This window comes from Poecilia latipinna, unplaced genomic scaffold (genome assembly GCF_001443285.1).
Source record: "Poecilia latipinna isolate Pla-1442-1.1 unplaced genomic scaffold, P_latipinna-1.0 Scaffold402, whole genome shotgun sequence".
In the NCBI taxonomy this organism is placed as follows: Eukaryota; Metazoa; Chordata; class Actinopteri; order Cyprinodontiformes; family Poeciliidae; genus Poecilia; species Poecilia latipinna.
The window spans coordinates 761,736-781,096 of NW_015113018.1; the positions used below are offsets into that span (position 1 = coordinate 761,736).

Consider the following 19,361-nt stretch of genomic DNA (forward strand, 5'->3'; position numbering starts at 1 on the left):
ATATATATCTATATATATATATAGATTTATATATATATCTATATATATATATATAAATATATAGTTTAATATCGCTTAAGGTTGTGAGCGATCAATAAAGTATTCTATTCTAAGTCACAGCAGGCTCTGCGCCGTTGCCTAGCAACCTACCTCTCCCAACCCAGCCCTGTTACCTAGCAACCCAAGCAGAGCTCCAGCACATTGGGCCAGTTGGTTTTACCACTGTATTTGCTGTACAATAGCATAATTCATAATGACAAGTCATCCAGGTCACGAGTGAAGAAAACAGCCACAAACCATCATAATGTTCTGTCCAATAAATCAAAAATAACCATAAAAGTTAGATTGCATTATAATCGTTTTTCATTTTTGTCTGAATAGCTTGAAAGTGAAGATATCATTAAAAAACCCTACTGTGGTTAATTCCAGAAATTCAATAAATTACTTAAATTTAATAAATTACTTATCTTTTTAATTTTTTCTGCTTTTTTCCACAAATCATTAGTTTTGTTATTGCCAATTTAAACTTAAAAGCAAATTACAATATTCTGAGATAATCACTCGGTGCAAAAGGTCTGTGTGTGTGCTGCTGTGACTATCAGACCCTGGTGTGTGTGTGTGTGGTTGAGGGAGGACACCAGAGTGCTGCACGCATCATTAGCTCACATAATGCAGTTCTCCAGACCGACTCCCCAAAAAGCTACAATCTTTGTTTTTCTTTGTCGTCTTGTCTTTCACTCTTTCGGCTGGTTTCTCCTACACTTCCATCTCTGGGTCTCCCCCTTCTTGCCTTCTATTCCCTTTTCTCAGCTGGTGTCTCTTTCTTCCAGACTTTCTCAGTCATGCTCTGCTGCCTGTCCTCTATGAAGGCTTTGTAGCGCTTATGAAGAGCGGTAGGAGGGCGGTGTTTTTATACAGTCTGCTACTAAATTAATAACCAGAAAAATGGACCCCCCCACTCCCTGTTGAAAGCATGCACAACATTTTCAAATTGCATTCGGCTTCCAGACAAGTGTCGGCCTCCATATGACAGGCTATACGAGCGTTTGGAGACAGGTGCAAATGCTTATGTTACTGGTCAGTGTGTGTGTGTGTGTGTGTGTGTGTGTGTGTGTGAGACAGACTTCTGCTACATGTTGCTGTGGTGTTTCAATCTGTGTGTGTGTCACTGGACTTGTCCCTCAGGCAGATCATATGTGTCAACAGTTTAATATCTTTGGAAAATTGTATATTCTGTTTTTATTATTGTAGCTCCAGTAGCTTTGTGTCTCTGGATAGTAACATCCTAAAGTCCCATGGCTCCCTTTCCTTTACCTCTGAGTTTAAAAGATAATGGTTTTACCACCAACACTGTAAAAGCAGGTGCAGCATTTCAGCTTTGTTTTAATTTTTTCCAGCCAAGTTTTGTTGCAGCAAACAGAATGGATTACTGAAATAATGGGGGCAAAGCAAAGATCTTTAATGCACCGGCTGCTCTCTTATGATCCTGGTTCTTTGTTACATAACAGCTCTAAAGCATGAGATTTACTTTTGGTCCATTTCCTGGTTGAGTTCATAAAGCCTAGAAATGAGAACATTGTTTTGTATGTTTGAATCGGGGATCAAATAATCAATCAACCAGAGATCAGAACCAGCCGGTTTCCTTTGATCGGGTCAAATACTGAAAGCTCCGAGTTTATTTTCTCCAACACATTAAATACAAGAAAACTGAATAGTTATGTAATTTCCAGTCTATAAATGCATCAACCAAAATCATGTGTGTTGATGCACATAATTTTGCGTAATTAATGTTATATTTAATTACTTAAGGTCCCAATTTATACATTTAGTTCTTGCACTGATGAGCAGGAAACATCTGATAGTGCTTAAAGACTTCCTCTCCTTGGAATTTATTATGCATATCATGAGGGGAAAATAAGCTGTTACTGTCATAAAATATTAAAAGACCACAACAGCTCACCATTTAAAAAAAGAAATTAGCCTGCAAATGGCATTTGTTTAGTTTGTGCTCTGCTTTTTGGGCTCCTAACAGGTTAAATAGAAATAAACCTGTTGGAATATGGATCGCTCCTGTTGCAGTACAGTAGATATAAAAATACTCCGGTGTTTATGTTTGATACATGCGTCTACAAAGCAGAGGAGCAGCAGCTATAATAAACTCCTGCCCTCTACTGGGAGCATTAACATTCAGCTGAAGGCAAAGACACTGCAGTTGGACCCAGTTTGAAGTTCAGCTGTTAAAGCAGGCGGGTTTTACTTGGATTTACTCTCATCTTCAATCATCCTGCATGACTGGCTAGGATAAAAACATATGTCAGGTCCGAATACTTTTAGACCCTTAATCTCTAAATTGCTTCAGTGCCATTCAGAGCTTCTATGTGTTTATTGTTGAGAAAATAATCTACTAGGCAGAAGCTTTTTTATGGCTCTGCTTTCTTCTTGTTCCTCACAGTAGTGGTTGTTTTAAAGCTGCCTGGCTGCTGCTGGAGTTGAACGTGTTTCTGTTCCTGTCAGGTGGAGACGACCAGCAAGCCGGCCTTGGTTCTGTTCCTGATTAAATACCTGATGATGCTGGTGGTGGGGATTCCCTCTGTGTTCTGGGTGGGCAGCAAGAAGACGTGCTTTGAATGGGCCAGTTTCCTGCACGGACGCAGACGCAAAGAGTAAGTCGCCTTCAAGTTTATATTTATAAAGCCACATGATGATGATCGCCAAAGGGATATAACTTTTGGAGGAATGTTCTGCAAATGGGTTAAAATGTTAAGTAAAGAATGAATTAATGACTGCTTGCAGCTAAATGTTGACATTTCTAGTGTGTACAGATATCACAGGCTTTATGCCTTTAGGCTTTAATTGTAATCCATTAGTTGTGATTCTGGGGTTTTTTAGTGTCATGTAGAAAATCTGATAGAAATTAGATTTTTACAAGAGGCAGCCTGTTTTTTTGTGTGTTATACACACAAAAAACTTAATATTTCTTTGAATCAACATTAAATTTTCTCCATGCACAGTAAAAAAAAGCCTTTCCCTGTTAAACGCTTCAGTAGATTAAAACGTCATAGAATATGAATTCATTAGAGATCAGAAAATTTAATTTGTTTAGTTAATAGATTCAAATACAACGGTTATATTTCAAGAATTTTCTTATTTAGTTTTTTATGGCTGGAAGTTAACCCAACATTTTTAATTGAAAATTAAGAGTATGGCATAATAAAGAGAGAAAAGTTGTGACATGGCTTATACTGCTAGAGGACAGCTCTCTTCACTTTGTAGATTAAATAACGTTTTTTGCATTTTATCTGTTTCTGTGTCTCTCCTCTCTTTCCCAGACTCACTTCAGGTCCATTATGAAGTTTTCTTGTTAATGATTTGGGACTCGGGTCATTTGACCCACTGTGTTTATCATGTTTAAACTCAGAACATCTGCCAGGAAGCTTTAGCGTTTCATGCTGCCCTCTGCTGACCGTAATGCAACAAATGCTAAACCTGGTTTAATGACCTGATATCACTGAGCTTCATTGGCCAACAAGCAGCTGTACAACCACCTCAGCATGTCGCAACTCACTGATTCAGAAATTCATTGATTCAGCAATTCATGCAACCAGTTTTGTTTTTTTGGCCCTTAACTCTAGAAATCCATAGAAATAAACGCCTCCATGTTTTTCTGTACAGCAGTGGGGTGAATGAGTCCCGGCAGGTTCTGCAGGAGCAGCCGGACTTTGCTCAGTCTCTGCTGCGTGAACCCAACACCCCGATTATCAGGAAGTCAAGAGGGACGTCTACACAGGTAGGACTGCAGGCTGCAACCACTTTCAGCCAAAAAAGATACTCAGTCTAGCAGAAGCTTCAGGGCAAACGGTAACAAACCTCTGGTGGCTGTTGTAAGATGAAATGAAATGTGACACTGACTGGTTTAAGAATTGGTATAAATGACAAGAGGTGGAGACAGAAATGTACGTTTTTATTGAAGTTCTTTTTGGAGATCCAGGCTCATCACCACTCAAAGACGATGCTGACAACTGTCATTAAAAAAACTCTTCTGCAAATACTTTTTACTTAAAGTTTAAGCAAACGATCAAAGATTTATTTAAGTATGGTGAAATAAAAACACTAACAGTAAAATTCAGAAGAGTTCAAAAGTAAAGTGTATATAAAATGTAAGTTTGTGCATTTCCCTGCAGGGCACCTCCACCCACGCCTCCTCCACCCACTTGGCAGCTCTAGAAGATCTGGACGAACCAATCAGGACTCACCATGGTCACCCTGCATCGACCAGAAGCAAGCCCAGCAGTGTCCACAGCAAGGCCAGTTACCATGGCAGCCTGCGCCGCAATCGAGATGACAGGTAGCTGAGAAACCCCTCGCTGTGGCCTCACTCCTCCATCCGTTCTGTCCTCAGCCCTGTACGTCTCCACCTCTCTCAGGAGCGATTCTCTAGCTTACCGGGGCACACCGGACCGCAATCTCCATGGCAGCATGCCCCGGCTCGACCACCCGCTCTCCACCCACAGCAGCCTGCATAAGATAGACGGCCACTCCAGGCACAGCAGCCAGCGGGATGCATCGGAGGTTTCGCCTACCCTCATTACCCACGGAGCCACAGGGAGTGATGGCCGGCCTGCTGAGGACGGCACCAGCGCCTGAGGAGTTCATCGCTTTCTGCAGCAAAAAGCAGAATCTACCAGAACGCTGTGGTGGTTTGTGATCCAGTCTGGTCCTTTGTGTTACAGATTCAGGATTTATTCAGGGAAAACTGTGGAGAGCTGCAACTTGCACTGGACAGACCAGGAACTGGCAAAATAAGGTTGTTGCACTTAATATTACAGTCAAAACCTAATTCCATAGGACCTTCACAAATATTATGAAACTTGTAAAAACAACTGCAGAGTTTTGTTTTTATATCAAACTCTTCTTCGTCTGTCACAAAAGTGGCTCGTTTATTTTGGCCTGCAGCTGTTGATGCTCATCTGTGTGTGGAGTCTTAGACAAAAATGGGCCTAACATGGACCTTTTAATTGTTTAGTAAATATTTTTATACTGTGAAAACTGTCTACTGCGTGTGTAGAGAGAAACGCATATCAGGGGTGATCAAGTTTAAAACTTTTTGATGTCGAGACATTTAAACTAATGCTCAGTCTGTGCAGTGCAACTAATGAAATCTATCTAAACCTGGGATGCTGAAGTCCAGCCCATCTCAGACACTCCTGAACAAAATGACTGAATGTTGAGGTAATTCAGGTGTGTTGGAGTAGGGATGCATCAAGGACTGCACTGGGGAAGCATCTTAACCTTTAACCTAGAATTCATTCCATTAACAGCTGCAGATTAAAACCCAGTGGGATTTGTTTATGCAAGGCACCATTTTGACGCCTTGGTTGGTAAGAATCTAACAGGCAGCTCATAAATGTTGAGTAGATATGAAAGGCATAAACAGCATCCATAAACTAATAATGCACTGCCAGAGAGATGAAGAAAACCTAAAGCCACTGTAGAAAATCTGCCATAAATTCAGCAAACCTCTGTATGTTAGTGGATGTTAAGAATTGAGGATTCTGGGAAGTTAACACTTCAGTCATCAAGCCCAATGGAGCATTAACTGTATAAACATATCTGTAATTTAAAGTATTCCAGTATCAACTGCAGCATTTAAAAGTCAGACTTGTGTTTCTCTAAAGATTGACAGATTTGAGACTTCATTTTTTACAAGTGTTGTAAGATCCACCCCTGTTCATGCAGTTTGTCTTCAGACCTGCCTCGACAGGTGCAGCCAACTAGCAGAAGAACATTCATTACACTTTATTGGCGCCGACTTTTGTCTGCCTGTAAATGTAACAACCTGTAAATATTGTTTTCTTGCAGTTTGAGTCCTAATCCTTTGTCGTTGAACTAACCTACCTCACCTTTACCCTCAGCCTTCTCCTGTTCTGCATTCACGTCACTGGGTGCTTTCTCCAAAGTAAAGAAGTGCTCAGCATACATCAGTCAAAATGGTGGTGCCAGCTCGCTTTGTGGTTTTTAAGTCTACCTCTTGAGTTCAAACCCCAACATACTTCTGACCGGCTTTGTGTGCTCAATTCCTAGCAAATTAAAAACATTTTAGCCTTTCAAACAGGAAAACACAGTTTTCATCAAGATTGTGCAAATTCTGACCTTGCAGTTATGCAATAACCACATCAGGCCCAGTCTGTGCTTCTATGCCCTCATTACCTTGTACATAGATTTTCTGTATGATGACTGATCTGCCTTTGTTTTTGTCCTATATCCCATTTTTGGACCTACAGCAATCGTCTGTATTTACCATGGCTGCTTACATGCATTAACCAGAGTGCTTTTCTCTCAACATGGCTGGAGAAAAAAAGAAAAACAAGCTCTCAGCTTTTAAACATTCATGTTCTCACAAGTCTGTCTTCATAAACCTTTAACAGTAAAGCATGGGGGGGAAAAAAGAGCTCCAACTAGGATTTTTAAAACTTGACTTAATTTATTTGCAGTTGCAATGTAAAAGCTTATTTTACATGCAGTCTAATAAACTTTTTTTAAGACTTGAGTTTTTCTCTGTGATTTCCTTTTCTGTTGTGTCGGGATGCAAAGAATAGCTGGAGGTACTTACAGTTTCTAAAATCAACAAATGCCGAGTTAAGACCAGATGCCCGAGCGTTCTCTTTTGCGGCGGACAATGGCCGCTACGTCTTGTTTGAGTGTGGAGACGCCGTCCTCCAGCTGCTCAGAGAAGTCCCTCAGCAGACGACTCTGCTCATCCACAAACAGTCTGAGTCCCAGCAGGTCCGACTCCTCCTGGAGAGGAAATGCAGCAACAATTTAGAGTTAGAAAACCAACATGGCTCACTAAGGCTGCATAGAAACAAAGATGCTTACACTGGGTCTATGTCTGCGTAAGCGCTGCAGCTGACCCCTAACAGAGGTCATGCTGTGGTAGAAAACTTTCAGGGCGCGTGCGAACTCTGCATCACAGCTGGGACGTAGCGACCGACCACGAGCGCCGTCTCCGCCTAGAGCCAGAGGAAGGAAACATGGACTGAGTAACAATGCAGGTACGAAGCAACAAAGTGGGATAATTGTGTGTCTGTTACCGTTCTTGACTGCGTTGAGCTGTTCTCTCAGACTGTGGTTTTCTTTCCTTAATGATTCATTCAGACTCTTCAGTTCCTCCACGTCCTGTTGAAGAGCTCTGACTGAACAGCTGAGCTCAGCAGAGTCCGACAGCTGCAGCCAATGAAACATTAGCCAATAGTCTGATCCACAAATCAGATTAAACTTTGAAATAAAGAACAACATATCTAGCTCTTTGTGAACATGCAACTATCCCCCTTAAATTTTGAATTAATTCAATTTTATGAGCAAGCCAAGTCTGACTTCCTACCAAACCTTAAAAAACCCTATAGGTCAACATGAAATGGGCTTAATGATCTTAAAAGCAACTCATCATGCTCTGATCTAAAGAAATTCAAGAACAGATCAGGAAAAGTCATTGATATCAGTCTGGAGAGGTTTACAAGCCATTTCTAAAGCTTTGACTTCAGATAACCACAGCGGCTATCTGAAGTCAAAGCCTTCAGATTTCCATTTATTATCCATAAATGGGAAAAAAATATGGCATAATGGTGAACACAGTCTAGGCAGCGGCTGACCTAATCAAGAACCCAAAACAACACCTAAAGCACTACAGGCGTCACTTTATGGTCATGATGTTCATGACTGAATGGGGGAAAAACTGGACATTAAGGACCAAACCACAGAGTTACATCTTATATTCCCAGTGTCTTGTGGGAAAGCATTCAATTAACTTTTTGGAAGATGAGAGACATGTTGCATCTGCAGTAAAAACAAAAAGATCATCCTACTGACAGTCAAACATGGACTATTTGTTTTTATCTAACCATAAATTCTGATCTCCATTAGAAAACCCAAAAGGAGAAAGTCACTGTCGGCTTATAATATTAAACACGTGAACAAATCAGCAAGTCCACGAAATGTCTGGACTTTAATCTGATTTTGGAGTTGTCAGTAAAAAACATTTATATTCAACTTACTGCAGCTTGTGATGGATGCAGTAAGTCGATGATAAAGGCGCCCTCTGCAGTCATTCTCACAGCTCCAAGAGATGAACTCAAAACACTGCAACCCTCTAAGACAGAAAAACACACAGTAGTAGTAGTTATCTCTTAGTAGGATAGCTGCTTACCTAATTTATTTTATAAAACTTATTTTAAATATCATTTAGGAATCGCATTCTAGAGCTAAAGCTGCTTATAATGAGGGAGCAAAAGTGCAGCATGGGATTCTTTAAGTCAGTTTAGTACCTCAGAAATGCTAAACGAGTTCAGAAATATTCACGAGAGAGCAGCACAAAGTGAAGAAAGAACAGAACAGGAATGTGGGATCAAATTCAGAGCCGTGCAACAACATAAATATCAGTTTAGGACTAAGATGCCTTTCAGCTAGCAGTGGACAGGACTTGATATGGGGACAACTTCATCCTATGACTGTTTATTATGGAGTGACCATAATTTCTAGATCTGATTGTTGGTGGGAAAAACCCGACTATGTTGCATAAAAGAAAACTCCATCCAGTGGGAGATGCTACAGGAAGCCTAGTCAGAAATCTCATCAATTACCTTCAAAATGCTATAGGAAGTTATGGTTTACCGAAAGGTCTTTTCTTTCATAACTCTGACAACACCTGCCTGCATGTTCTGCTAATTTACTGGTGAAGATAATCTCATGCTGAAATTGTGCGGTGATGGTCATTTCTGTTTCCTTCCTCACCCTGAAGACCCCAGAGCTCCAACACCACAGCACTGCTCTGCAGGTAGTCCAGCAGCCGTTGGGATGTTTGGAGGGAGGTGAACTGGACCCGGTGATCCAACAGAGGATTGATGTTGTGCCACACAGCTGGAGTGTAAAGCGGCTCGCTGCAATCAAATACCCTGAAACTAACAGAGCAGAGGAAATAAAGTTATGTCAGGGAACATCTAGTTTTAAAGTTATTCTTCATTCTGTTATCAAACTGCTCTTAAATGTTGCACACGTCTGTCCGGGTCTCACCCGATTTGTATCCCTCGATTGCGGGCTTCCCTAATCCAACGAACCCCACAGCACTGATCCAGGACCAGCTGAAAGTCCAATCGTCGACCCAGCACTTCAGACGGGTCAATCAGGATGTCGTCCTCCCCCAGTGGACTGGAAAGTTGCATTACTTAAAAACACACCTTTCTGTGAGCTTACAACTAAAAAATGTGTGTATGTGTGTCATACAGTCCAGTGGAAGTGCAGGGGACGAGCTGAGCTTGTAGGATGGCCTCCTCTGTCCCCTCTGAGCCCAACACCTGCAAACAGAGACAGATTCATCTGGCATCTGATAACACTGATGTATGAAGCATATGGAGTACCTCCAGCTGCTCCTCCAGAGGGATGCGGAAGGCCAAAGACTGCAGCCAGAGGTGAGCGGTTCCCAGGAGCAGAGGCTCGACTGGATCCCAGAAAGGGTCTTTATCTCTCGGTAGCACTACAGCTAGGAGGCCCTCCACTCTCTGATAGCGGCACATACAAAAAAGACCAATAGCAAAAGCTGAGTTATAGCTCTAAAATTTAAAGTAAACTTTAATTCAAAGGGGATCTATTATGCGAAATTCAAAATTGTCAAATTGGCCATTTGAGTCTCACTCAACTGCTTCTAAAAACAGCACAAGCGCTTAAAATAAAACATCCAGCCGTTTAATGGTTTTCAGTGCCTGGAAAATGAGCCGTTACCTAACCGCCCCAGCCGAGCCCAGCCCGTCACCTAGCAACACAAGCCCAGCCCGTCACCTAGCAACACAAGCCCAGCCCGTCACCTAGCAAACTAAGCGCAGCGCCAGTGTTTGGTCAATTAGTTTTGGCATGCTCTGTACAATGGCTGTGTTTTGTTGTTGACTTAACATACAGAAACCATTTCAGACATTCCTATTGGTTGTTTGGGTGGCTCTAGTTGCCTTTGAAAGATGTACGGTTGTATATTTGTGAATCTATTTGTCACCATTTTCACGTGCGAGCGTAAACGTTGAGTTGGGGGCGTGGCCAACAGCAACTTATTTGGATTTAAAGTGACAAGAGGCCCAAAAACAGCTCAATCTGAGGAACTGAAAAGAGGCAGAACGGAGCAGACTAACATCTCATTATCTAATGATGATTTTGTGCAAAAATGTAATTAACATTTTTATCCTGACCTGTTCAGGAAAACATAATAGGTCACCTTTATGCACTTATTGGAAATGAAAGACATCTACAAAGTCTTTCCCCTCATTTCTCATGTTGGACATTTTTTGTCTATGCTCAGTTGCCTCAAGAAATATTTGCATATCCTGAAAAACACATCAGAGTTATTTCCATGACACACATTGTCCTCGTGTTGTGCAGCCTTGAACTGCTGATAGACCTCCTCCATCAAAAACTTGCGGTTGACAAACTTGGCTTTGGACCACATCCAGACCTGCAAAAACATGCGTCACAACTAAAATAATTCGGAAACATCTTTCTGGTACAAGGAACGGAGAGAGACAACTTGAGCAACACCAGCCTGTTTGCTTCCTGCAGCGGTCACTCTGACAACAATGTCCTTCTGTAGATCGTGACCTCGAGAATCCGACAGGGCCAGATTTTTGATTTCCAGCTTAAATTCAACTCCCTGAAAGTGAAGAAATTAAATGCAAATTTATCAACTCGCTCCTGTGTGTGGGTTAATGTGAGCAGCTACATTAACCCACTGTGAGTTACCTTGCTCAGTTCCTGACTCATCTGGTTGGCCTCGGCCACCATGGGCATCAGCTGAATGTAGTCGTAGAAGACCGCCAACAGACTGGGATCTGTCTGGCTACAGCCAGTGTTGGACTCACCTATACAGTAATAAAAATGGCTTTTTTTTCTCCATATAAATAAAACAAATTCAGTTCCAGAGAGCGATGGTTTCACCCACTCAGGTGGATGCCCTCAGCAGCAGCCAGCTCTGACTGGAAGTAATCATAGTCGTAGCGACTCCAGTCTTCCCCGCCCCTCTCAGATGGGTAACCAACGAACAGGTAGGTACAATTCGAGCCCAGAATGAGACGATCCTGACAAATATTTAGAATAAAGTTGGCTTTGACTGCTTTAGTTTCATCTAACAGTTAATTCATATAGTTGGTGCAATGCAAATACCCACCAGGTGTTGCAGCTCTGCTGTCTCATACACGGCGTTCCCATTAACAATAACCTTTGACCCCGTCAGTGGAGTCAGTGTTACCCGCCGCTGTTCATTCCTGAACACCGCATGATGCTCCTGGATCCTAGTTCACAAGCAGACATTACTGTGCGTGCACAAGAACAAATATGTTCTGATGCATTTTTAACATAATTTATCAATCTCTGGTTGAGTTGGTGGGTTTCTCTGGTTTTTCTGGATGTTGAAAAGGAAAGGAAAACTCACCCCAAGCCCTTGATAGAAATGGATCTAGGGGCGGAGTCACAGAGTCCGATGCCCCACTCACCTGGAACAACAAAACATTTGTTCTCTGGTTTTGCAGTTTTCTGGACACCTCAGACAACCTTGTACCATCATGGTATTAACAAAGCTGTGGACTTAACTAATTTAAATGCTCATAATATTCACCCTCTGGTTCTCATAAAAGTCCCATTAACATCTATAGTGAAGAAATTTATTAGATACTTTCATAAAAACACTTAAGTGTCATGACTGACTCTGCTGACTTGAGAAAACCACATTAAACCAGTCTGTAAAGAAAACAAAATATATTCTCTTCAATGTCTGAAGTTCTTCAGAACAAATTGCAGCTGTCCTGTAAGGGATTGTGTGGTTTTGTTCCTAAATAAAATGTCAGAGCTGGTTTAGAACAGATTATATCTTAGAGGCGGACCAACCCTCCTGAATGAAAAGCTTCACCACGCCTGACAGCTGAGCATCCTCGTTGATGTTCAGGATGTAAGGATACATCTGCATCATCCTCCTCTCCTGACAATAAATTAAAGAAATATGAACATTAACAACCAGAAAAAGGATGAAAATATTTCACCTGAAACATATTTTCCACTTCTTAACCCACTTTAATTCACATTCTCTGTATGCATTTATTTTTAAACTCCTTAGAAGCAGGAAAGAAATCCCAGATTGTGTGTGTACCTGTGTGATGTTGGCGTACTGCTGCTCCCAGTCTTTGAGCGCCTCCTGCAGGTGTTGTTCCCACAGAGTCTGAATGGCTCTGATCTGGAGCTCATTCTGGGTCAACAGCTGACGAAGTTCCTCTGGAAACAGATACGATTACCCGCTCTGATCTCTGCCAGCCGAACGGTCATCTGGTTTGTCCAAACATCGAGTCTTACTGGACTCATCCGTGGCTCTGCGCCCCTCCTGGTCCATCCGGCTCAGTTTCTGCAGCAGTCTGGCGTTTTCAGCCTTCAACTCTTTAACAAGGCGTTCAGTGGGGCTCTCGTTCACCACTGCCCTGTTTTGGATTCGTTTTGCCCTGAATTTTGAATGTAAAATGTGTTAGTATGATGGAAACCAGTAATACTCACCTTGTTTGCCAGAGCGTAAATAATTAATGTACCTTTCAGCGTAGCGCAGGGTGGAGAGAGACTCCTCATAGCAGATATCTGCAGGACTCAGAGTGGCAATCTTGAAAATAAGTATGACAAATCAGTATACTACAATGTTTTGCATACCACTGCATTTTTCCCCCAGTTTGTTACTATACAGCCACACATTTCAGTGCATTTTATTGAGAATTTCTGTGACTGACCAACACAAGGCAGACATAGTTGAATAAAAAGAAAATAAAACCTTGTTTTCAACATTTTTCACAAAAATAGTCTCACTCAGGCTTTGCACAACCAGATACTGAAATTTTCTCCTCATTCTTATTCACAAATAAAGCTCAAGAGATGTCAGATTGGATAGAGAGCATCTGGAAGTCAATCCGAAAAGTCCTGCCACAGATTCTTAACTGGACTGCAAAAACACTAAACCTCACCAAGTGTTTTTGGTCTAGTTTCTAGTGAAAATATCTTAATGTGCTTGAAATAAGATAAATGAAATCAGAAGCAACTTTTAGGCAAGATATAGGAGCTTTTTTAAGTAAATAATTCCTTAATATGGATGAAAAAGTACTAGTTCCTAACAAGGCTAGTACTTTTTCATCCATATTAAGGAATTACTGACTTACAATAAGCTCCTATATCTTGCTGAAAAGTTCCTTGAGAGTTAGTTTGGTCTTAATTCGAGTGTACTAAGATGTCTCCACTGGAAACTAGACCAAAAACACTTGGTGACATTTGGTGTTTTGGCAGAGTGGACTTAGTTCTGCAGTGACTGGGTTGCTGTAACATAAACATGCTGGGGCTGTGTGTTTAGGAACGTTGCTTTGCTGGAAAGTCAACCTTTGAGCCGTCGCAAGTGTTTCACAACCTCCAACATTCTTTGAGAAATGCCTTGTATGTAGCTCCTACTGTGCTCACAGAACTGGGTATTGTTTTATAACCAAACCCTTATTTAAACTCCTTTATAACTTGTCCCTCACCTGTCTGCTGTGTCCATTGGTCGTCATAATCCCGTCTGATAACCAATATTCTCTAAAGAATCTTAGACCTTCACAGAACAGAATTCATAAAAGGGAGTGAAATTTGACTATTTTTCATATTTATGTACTTTTGCATTTGAAAACGATCCACCACTTTATGTTGGTCCATCACAAGCAAGTTAGCATTTGTAAAACAATTAAAAAATATAACATATTTTTATAAAATCATCTGCCAGCTCTCCTGTGCGTTTTACCATGACTGTGCGACTGTTTCCGCCCAGCGCCGACTGCAGCAGCTTGGTGAGAACCGAGTCTCTGTAGGGAATATGAACCACCTTCTTCCCCACTGCAACATCTGCCAGGGCGCTGGAGGGAGAACAAGAACGGATATGGAGAAAACTGATGGATCCAGCAACATGCAAGAACAAGGCAAACCAAACAAAACGGAGCAACCTGATGACATTTCCCAGCGTGGTGAGGCTCAGGTTTATGGCCGTTCCCTCTTTGAGTCTGTCGGCTTCAGACCCGGAGGACCTCTGGCGCTCACTGCCAGCCAGGTCCACCAGGTTGATGTTGGACTGCTTGGTGATGCTCTCCTTTGAGAAGATCTGGTCAAGACGTTTGGTTCAGAAAACTTGAGTTAGAGAAGCACACAGAAATAAATATATAGGAGCCATTTATAAATAGAAGAAACTTAATACAAAATGCAGTTTTTGTTAACGCGAGTTTCATTTGTTGCATTGCTGCTTGAAAGGATGAGCATCTGTAATTTTAACTTGTTTAAGCTTATTACATGGTGCATTTTGATTGGCTGTTGACTGATTAGATAAGCACTTTGAGAGTCTTTTGACCGTCGTTTTCTATTTGTTTTGAATTTGCTATTTTTGTTTCATTTTATTAAGTCCAGCAAAGACGCAAACATTACTGCTGGACTTTCTTTTTTGAAGAAATGTGTCGCGCATGACGGAGTTTTAAGGGTTAAGACAGGTGAGAGCCGGCCGCACTTAAAAAATAATTTTAAAAAGGGCTTCTTGTTGGAGTCGTCATGAGAAAGATCACAATGAAAATTAATTTTAAAGCAAAATCGAAGAGGAAATTTAAAGTTTAAACATCAAACCCAAGCAGAAAATGAAAATAAATAAAGCAAATAATCAAGAAATATGCCCAAAACAAGCTGAGCAGCAGACAGGAGCACTGAAATCCAGAGTGGATTAGAAATATTGAGATTATAATAACTCAAAGACCAGCTGGGAAAACAAAAACCTCTCAGAATATTTAGAAAATGTAAATAAAAAAAATAAAAAAAACGTAAATCAAAATATTGAAGAAAAAAAAAAACCTGGTGCAGAACAATAAAAATACAGAACTGAACAAATACAGTAAAACACAACCTGCTTAGGTAACACAATGACCATGTATATGAAAAAATCTAACTATAACTACCACGGATACCAATTGATAAAAATAGAAAGCTTGATTATTAATGGTCTGAAATAGTTTAACAAAATAAATAACATATAACTGACATAAAAATAAAACTGTATTCCTCAAGCATTTTATTGTCAGCTGTGCAGTAGAAATAGCATCAAACTCATGTAGCTGGATCTCTATCAGACTAAATAGGATTATTTTGTAATAAACTGGGTTGAATTCAGTAAAACTGGACAAAATTTAATCACTTGAGTCTTTAGATAATTTATTGCGATCTGAATTTGATCCAAACAAACCGACTTGAATGTTAAACAGTTCGGAGCGTTTCCTCTGAAAATGTTTCTCTCAGCATGAATGAATAAACTGCAGGCATAAAGCGTGGAGCCGTTTCACCTGTTTGAGCTGCAGGATGATGAGCATGTGTGAGCGGCTGCTGTTGGCGTTCATTTGAGTGGCAGCGGTGGTTCGAGTCCTGGTCCCCTGCTCCATCAGCTGCTCCACCTGCATTTAAAGCGAACCCAAACTCATCAACGTCAACTGGCTGGTTATACTGATGACAAAACAACTTAAATTAATTTACAGCTAAAACCAACTTTCAGTTTCATTTTTAACCAAAAATACTGAACAGAACAGAGACAGAAACTTCAGAAAACTGTTTCAGATTAATATTTTAATTCAAATCTGTTTAAGTCTGTCTGATTACTCAATGTAATAGTTGCAAATAAAACACAATTGTGTTATTTTCTATATAATAAATGCTGGTTGGCTCAGGAACTTTTTTGATGTACAGATAATGTTTGTGTACTACTCTCAAATTATTAAGGGAAAACCAATTTAAAATTGTTCTAAAAATAACCCATATTAATTTTTGTGGGGGTTTTTTCAGTTTTAGTCTTTTATTCATCAGTCCTGATCAAAATATTGAACAATTATCAAGATTTCAACCCTCTACAGTACTTTAATTTATTTTTCCCCCCCAATATAATTCCATTATATCTTTGAATGCTTTTCTTACTTTCAATTTTATCCTGTTTACTGATAAACTTCTAGTTTTTCACAATTCACAGTTAAATCCCAGTCTACTTCATTTTTGTGTTTAGTTTATTGGCAGCTTCTGGAGACAGAAACTGTTTTCTGGAAACTAAGAAACTTCTCAGAACTTCACTGTTTTCTATGGAAGCCCATAGAAAACTGCTGTAAAAAAATAAAATAAATTATCTCATTATTTAGAGATACTATCTCATTATAATGAGATCATTTAAAAAAATAAAATAAACAGTGGTGGAAATTTGCTTCCACAGTTTTCATTGTTGTTGCATGTGTGAAGAAACAAAACTAGTTACACTTTGGTAAACAACTAAACATCTTTTTACCTGCAGAGCGTTCTCACAGGGGATTTTACGAAGACCCTCAACATAAAAGCCTCTCTGCAGCTCCTCTCTCACTCTAAGTCCACCTGCAGTCCGTGACCCCCGAGACAAAAGGTCAACCACCTGGAAACAAAGAAGATCATGAGAAACATAACAAGGGCTAAATGACGCAAAATAAAAAAAACAGTAACTTCTCTGAAAAAAGGCTCACATTTACCTGCTCATTATAGATTTCCAACATACTGAAAAAGACCTGAGGACACATCAACAAGCATTCAGGATGAAAGCCTGTTCTCTGTCTTTCATTTAATTAAGATAAAGACGAAGAAGTGAAAGTAAACTAACCTTCATGAAGATGAGTATAGTAATTATTACCTGACATTGTCTGTTTTCTTGGTTTTCTCTGATCGCCTCAAACAGCCGGTCACACAGTTTAGGAACCAGGCCTTTATTGGGTCCGTAGCCCACCATCGAGTAACTCTTCCCTGACCCGGTCTGTCCGTATGCCAGCAGCGTGGCGTTGTAACCCTGCACATGTGACTTCAGGGTTTATCATGAAGTCACTTTGTAAACAGCTAACGGAGAGGCGGAGCGGTTCCTACCTGCAGCGCGTTCTCCAGTATTCCCACTCCGAGGTCCTGGAACACGCTGTGCTGGGGGAGGAAACAGCAGCTTTTTACCAAGCATTATAATTTTATCTTTTCACTCCGTCTGGTAAATGCTGTCTGTCTCCTTCGCGCCCACCTGGTCAGCGTATCGGCCCCCCGGCTCTTCAGGAACAAAGAGACCAGTCTGGTCTCTCGTGAAGCCGCTGTGGGACCAGTACGCATAATCGAAGCAGAAGGACCGCCGGTTGTGGCAGTCGCGTGGATCCTGGATACTAATGGAGGTCGACACCAGAGAGATGATGCAACGACTACCTGCATCCCTCTCTCTCTGTTTGGAGGAAAGAGAAAACGAGGCCCAGGGTGACCCTGGATGAGCTGCAGCCCATGTAGAGGAACCAGTTCACTGAACAACTCCAGTATACTCAACCAGTGTAGTGCTGCAGAAGAAAGCCACTGGAGAAAGAAAGTCTTGTCTGCAGTTTTCCACAAGGCATTTAAAAAACAGAGCAACCATGTTGAGTTGGTGCTCTGGTCAGATGAGACCAACACTGAACGTTTTGGGCAACATGCAAAATGCTTTTAAATTATTTTAAAGAGTTTGTTTTGCATTTAAATTATAATAACTTGTTGAAACTTTATGAAATGTTTTAAATTGTTCACAAAAAAGTTATTAACTTATGTCCCTTTATGACAATGCTGCCAAAAGGAATCTAACCCTAAAACCCCCCATAATTTTTCATTTAAACATCTGAAGAAGAAAAAAACAATTTTTTTTTTTCCAAACTGGTGTAATAAAAGTTTATGGTTCAGAAATACTAAATCTTGATTTTATCCAGTCAGTTTTGTAAATAAGTAGATAACTGCTTTCCATCTTATCCAAAAGTTAGACCTGAATGTCACAGATAAAACAATGAAGAGGAACACTGGACCTCCACAACATATCAGATAAACAGGGTAACCGACATGGATCCCTGTGGAACTCCAAAACTGGGAACTGAAGCAGAAGAAGAGGATTAAAATCCTTAGTGAGGAGAAAATCATGATCCAGTTAGGTTACATTTTACACCAAAACCACAGAATCACCTTTAACACCAACATGTTCCAAACATGGCATCATTTTACAGGCCACAGTATTAAGCTGTGGATAAGCAACAGATGAGTTAAGAACATCACATCAGAATATAAATTAGTTCCCGAAATGGGGAATTTAAAATACTATGCGGATTCACAGGTTGTTAGCCTAACAACTCTTATTTGTTTGATAGGTGACGCACTAATGGCCTCAATGACTGACGAACAATAAGAATATATATCCAGAAATGGCCATAACCATGTTTAAAATGCCAAAACGAGAATCTTATGCATAAAGAAGAACATTAGAGTCAGGAAAACAATAAATAAAATTAAACGTCAGCAACTATCTCGACAGTCCGTAAAGAACAACGCGGGAAACGAGGCCCTGCTTTTTTCTCTCCCTTTTTAAAAAGCTGAGCAGAAACAAAGAATAAAACATTTAGCTTTAAAAATTATTCCTACGTTTTGTTGAGCTTACTTTCTTTCTGCTCGGGTCATTTCACACCTGTCCTCATTATGTCATTTCATGCTCCCCTACTTCCAGCTAATTTGCTTTAATTAAAACAAATACCTTCATATAGGAGCCATTGATCGGCACCGAGTTCCCTCTGTACTTAAGAAACCCGCAGTGAATATAAAATTAAGCAGAAACTGACCTTGTTGAACGGCCGCACTCTGACAGCCACTTTGACACAGTCCTTACTGTGCATGTCCGAGGCTTTGGCCCTCATGGCGCAGCTGGAACCGGAGACACCGGGCAGAGATCGGTGCGACACACAGGTCGGGTTACGCAGAAACACCGAGGGCTGGATGATGATGGAAACCAGGAGAGATGCCGCAGTCCATGTGGAGCCGAGGTGGTTTAGGCTGAAACATGAATACTGGATGTTTAATGAAAAGAAGCCGTTTTATTTTTCATATTTTACTGATATTACTGTCGCTTCTTCTTTGTGATGCTGGCTCTGGTTTCACTTTCGCCTCATCCATCTCCATAAATTATAAACGAGGCGCAGAGCGCTGGCGTTTACACTAACCACTTTCCTCCATCTCAGACCTCGGAGGCCACAGAACTGAGACCGAAGGAGATGTTTTAAAGTTTTACTGCTTTCTAAAAGAGTAATCAATATAAAGACGATATTCTTCAACAAAAATATCAACTATGACAGTTTTGGTGCAAGGAGGGTAAACGTGACGCAGAGGGGCGCCGCACTAGAGGGGGCGCCAAATGTTGACTTATTTCTTAGCATTTTCTGTATTTTAACAGCTGTTTGTGTATGTGTAAATAACATGATCAATATTTATTTACTTAC

The 19,361-nt window shown here is 40.7% G+C and overlaps 2 protein-coding genes across 6 annotated transcripts in view; one reads left to right on the top strand and one right to left on the bottom strand.

The window, feature by feature from the left end:
• Positions 1-5,039, top strand: part of LOC106950481 (frizzled-3-like) — a 38,168-nt gene extending 33,129 nt beyond the window's left edge. For 2 of the 3 annotated variants that reach the window (XM_015037380.1, XM_015037379.1), the window contains 4 exons: positions 2,515-2,663; positions 3,673-3,787; positions 4,182-4,345; positions 4,425-5,039. In XM_015037380.1, coding sequence (XP_014892866.1) covers positions 2,515-2,663; positions 3,673-3,787; positions 4,182-4,345; positions 4,425-4,644 — 648 coding nt within the window. In that variant the 3' untranslated portion in view covers positions 4,645-5,039. The remainder of the gene's footprint in view (positions 1-2,514; positions 2,664-3,672; positions 3,788-4,181; positions 4,346-4,424) is intronic. The other variant, XM_015037381.1, reaches the window with a different exon arrangement.
• Positions 5,040-6,248: 1,209 nt separating this feature from the next.
• Positions 6,249-19,191, bottom strand: kif28 (kinesin family member 28). Of its 3 annotated transcripts, XM_015037376.1 has the most exons (27): positions 18,708-19,191; positions 17,114-17,305; positions 16,972-17,022; positions 16,745-16,897; positions 16,587-16,622; positions 16,373-16,492; positions 15,393-15,500; positions 14,022-14,176; positions 13,823-13,934; positions 12,600-12,667; positions 12,373-12,515; positions 12,173-12,294; positions 11,914-12,004; positions 11,462-11,522; positions 11,198-11,321; positions 10,973-11,108; positions 10,774-10,892; positions 10,577-10,684; positions 10,397-10,489; positions 9,411-9,551; positions 9,277-9,347; positions 9,067-9,201; positions 8,788-8,954; positions 8,052-8,146; positions 7,092-7,224; positions 6,877-7,010; positions 6,249-6,795 (listed from the first exon to the last, which is right to left on the bottom strand). In XM_015037376.1, exons 1-27 carry the CDS (start codon positions 18,780-18,782, stop codon positions 6,637-6,639), a joined length of 3,102 nt encoding a protein of 1,033 aa, XP_014892862.1. In that variant the 5' UTR covers positions 18,783-19,191; the 3' UTR covers positions 6,249-6,636. The 3 variants fall into 3 exon arrangements, with proteins under 3 accessions (XP_014892862.1, XP_014892860.1, XP_014892861.1); XM_015037374.1 differs by having other exon boundaries at positions 13,823-14,176; XM_015037375.1 differs by lacking the exon at positions 16,587-16,622 and having other exon boundaries at positions 13,823-14,176.
• Positions 19,192-19,361: the final 170 nt, after the last annotated feature.

Bases quoted from the DNA above. Each gene is read 5' to 3' on its own strand.
- kif28 (XM_015037374.1), bottom strand. From the start codon at position 18,782: ATGAGGGCCAAAGCCTCGGACATGCACAGTAAGGACTGTGTCAAAGTG. The intron at 16,898-16,971 runs GTAGGAACCGCT...TCACATGTGCAG, and splicing joins TACTGGAGAACGCGCTGCAG to GGTTACAACGCCACGCTGCT. The intron at 12,516-12,599 runs GTACATTAATTA...TTCAAAATTCAG, and splicing joins ACCCTGCGCTACGCTGAAAG to GGCAAAACGAATCCAAAACA.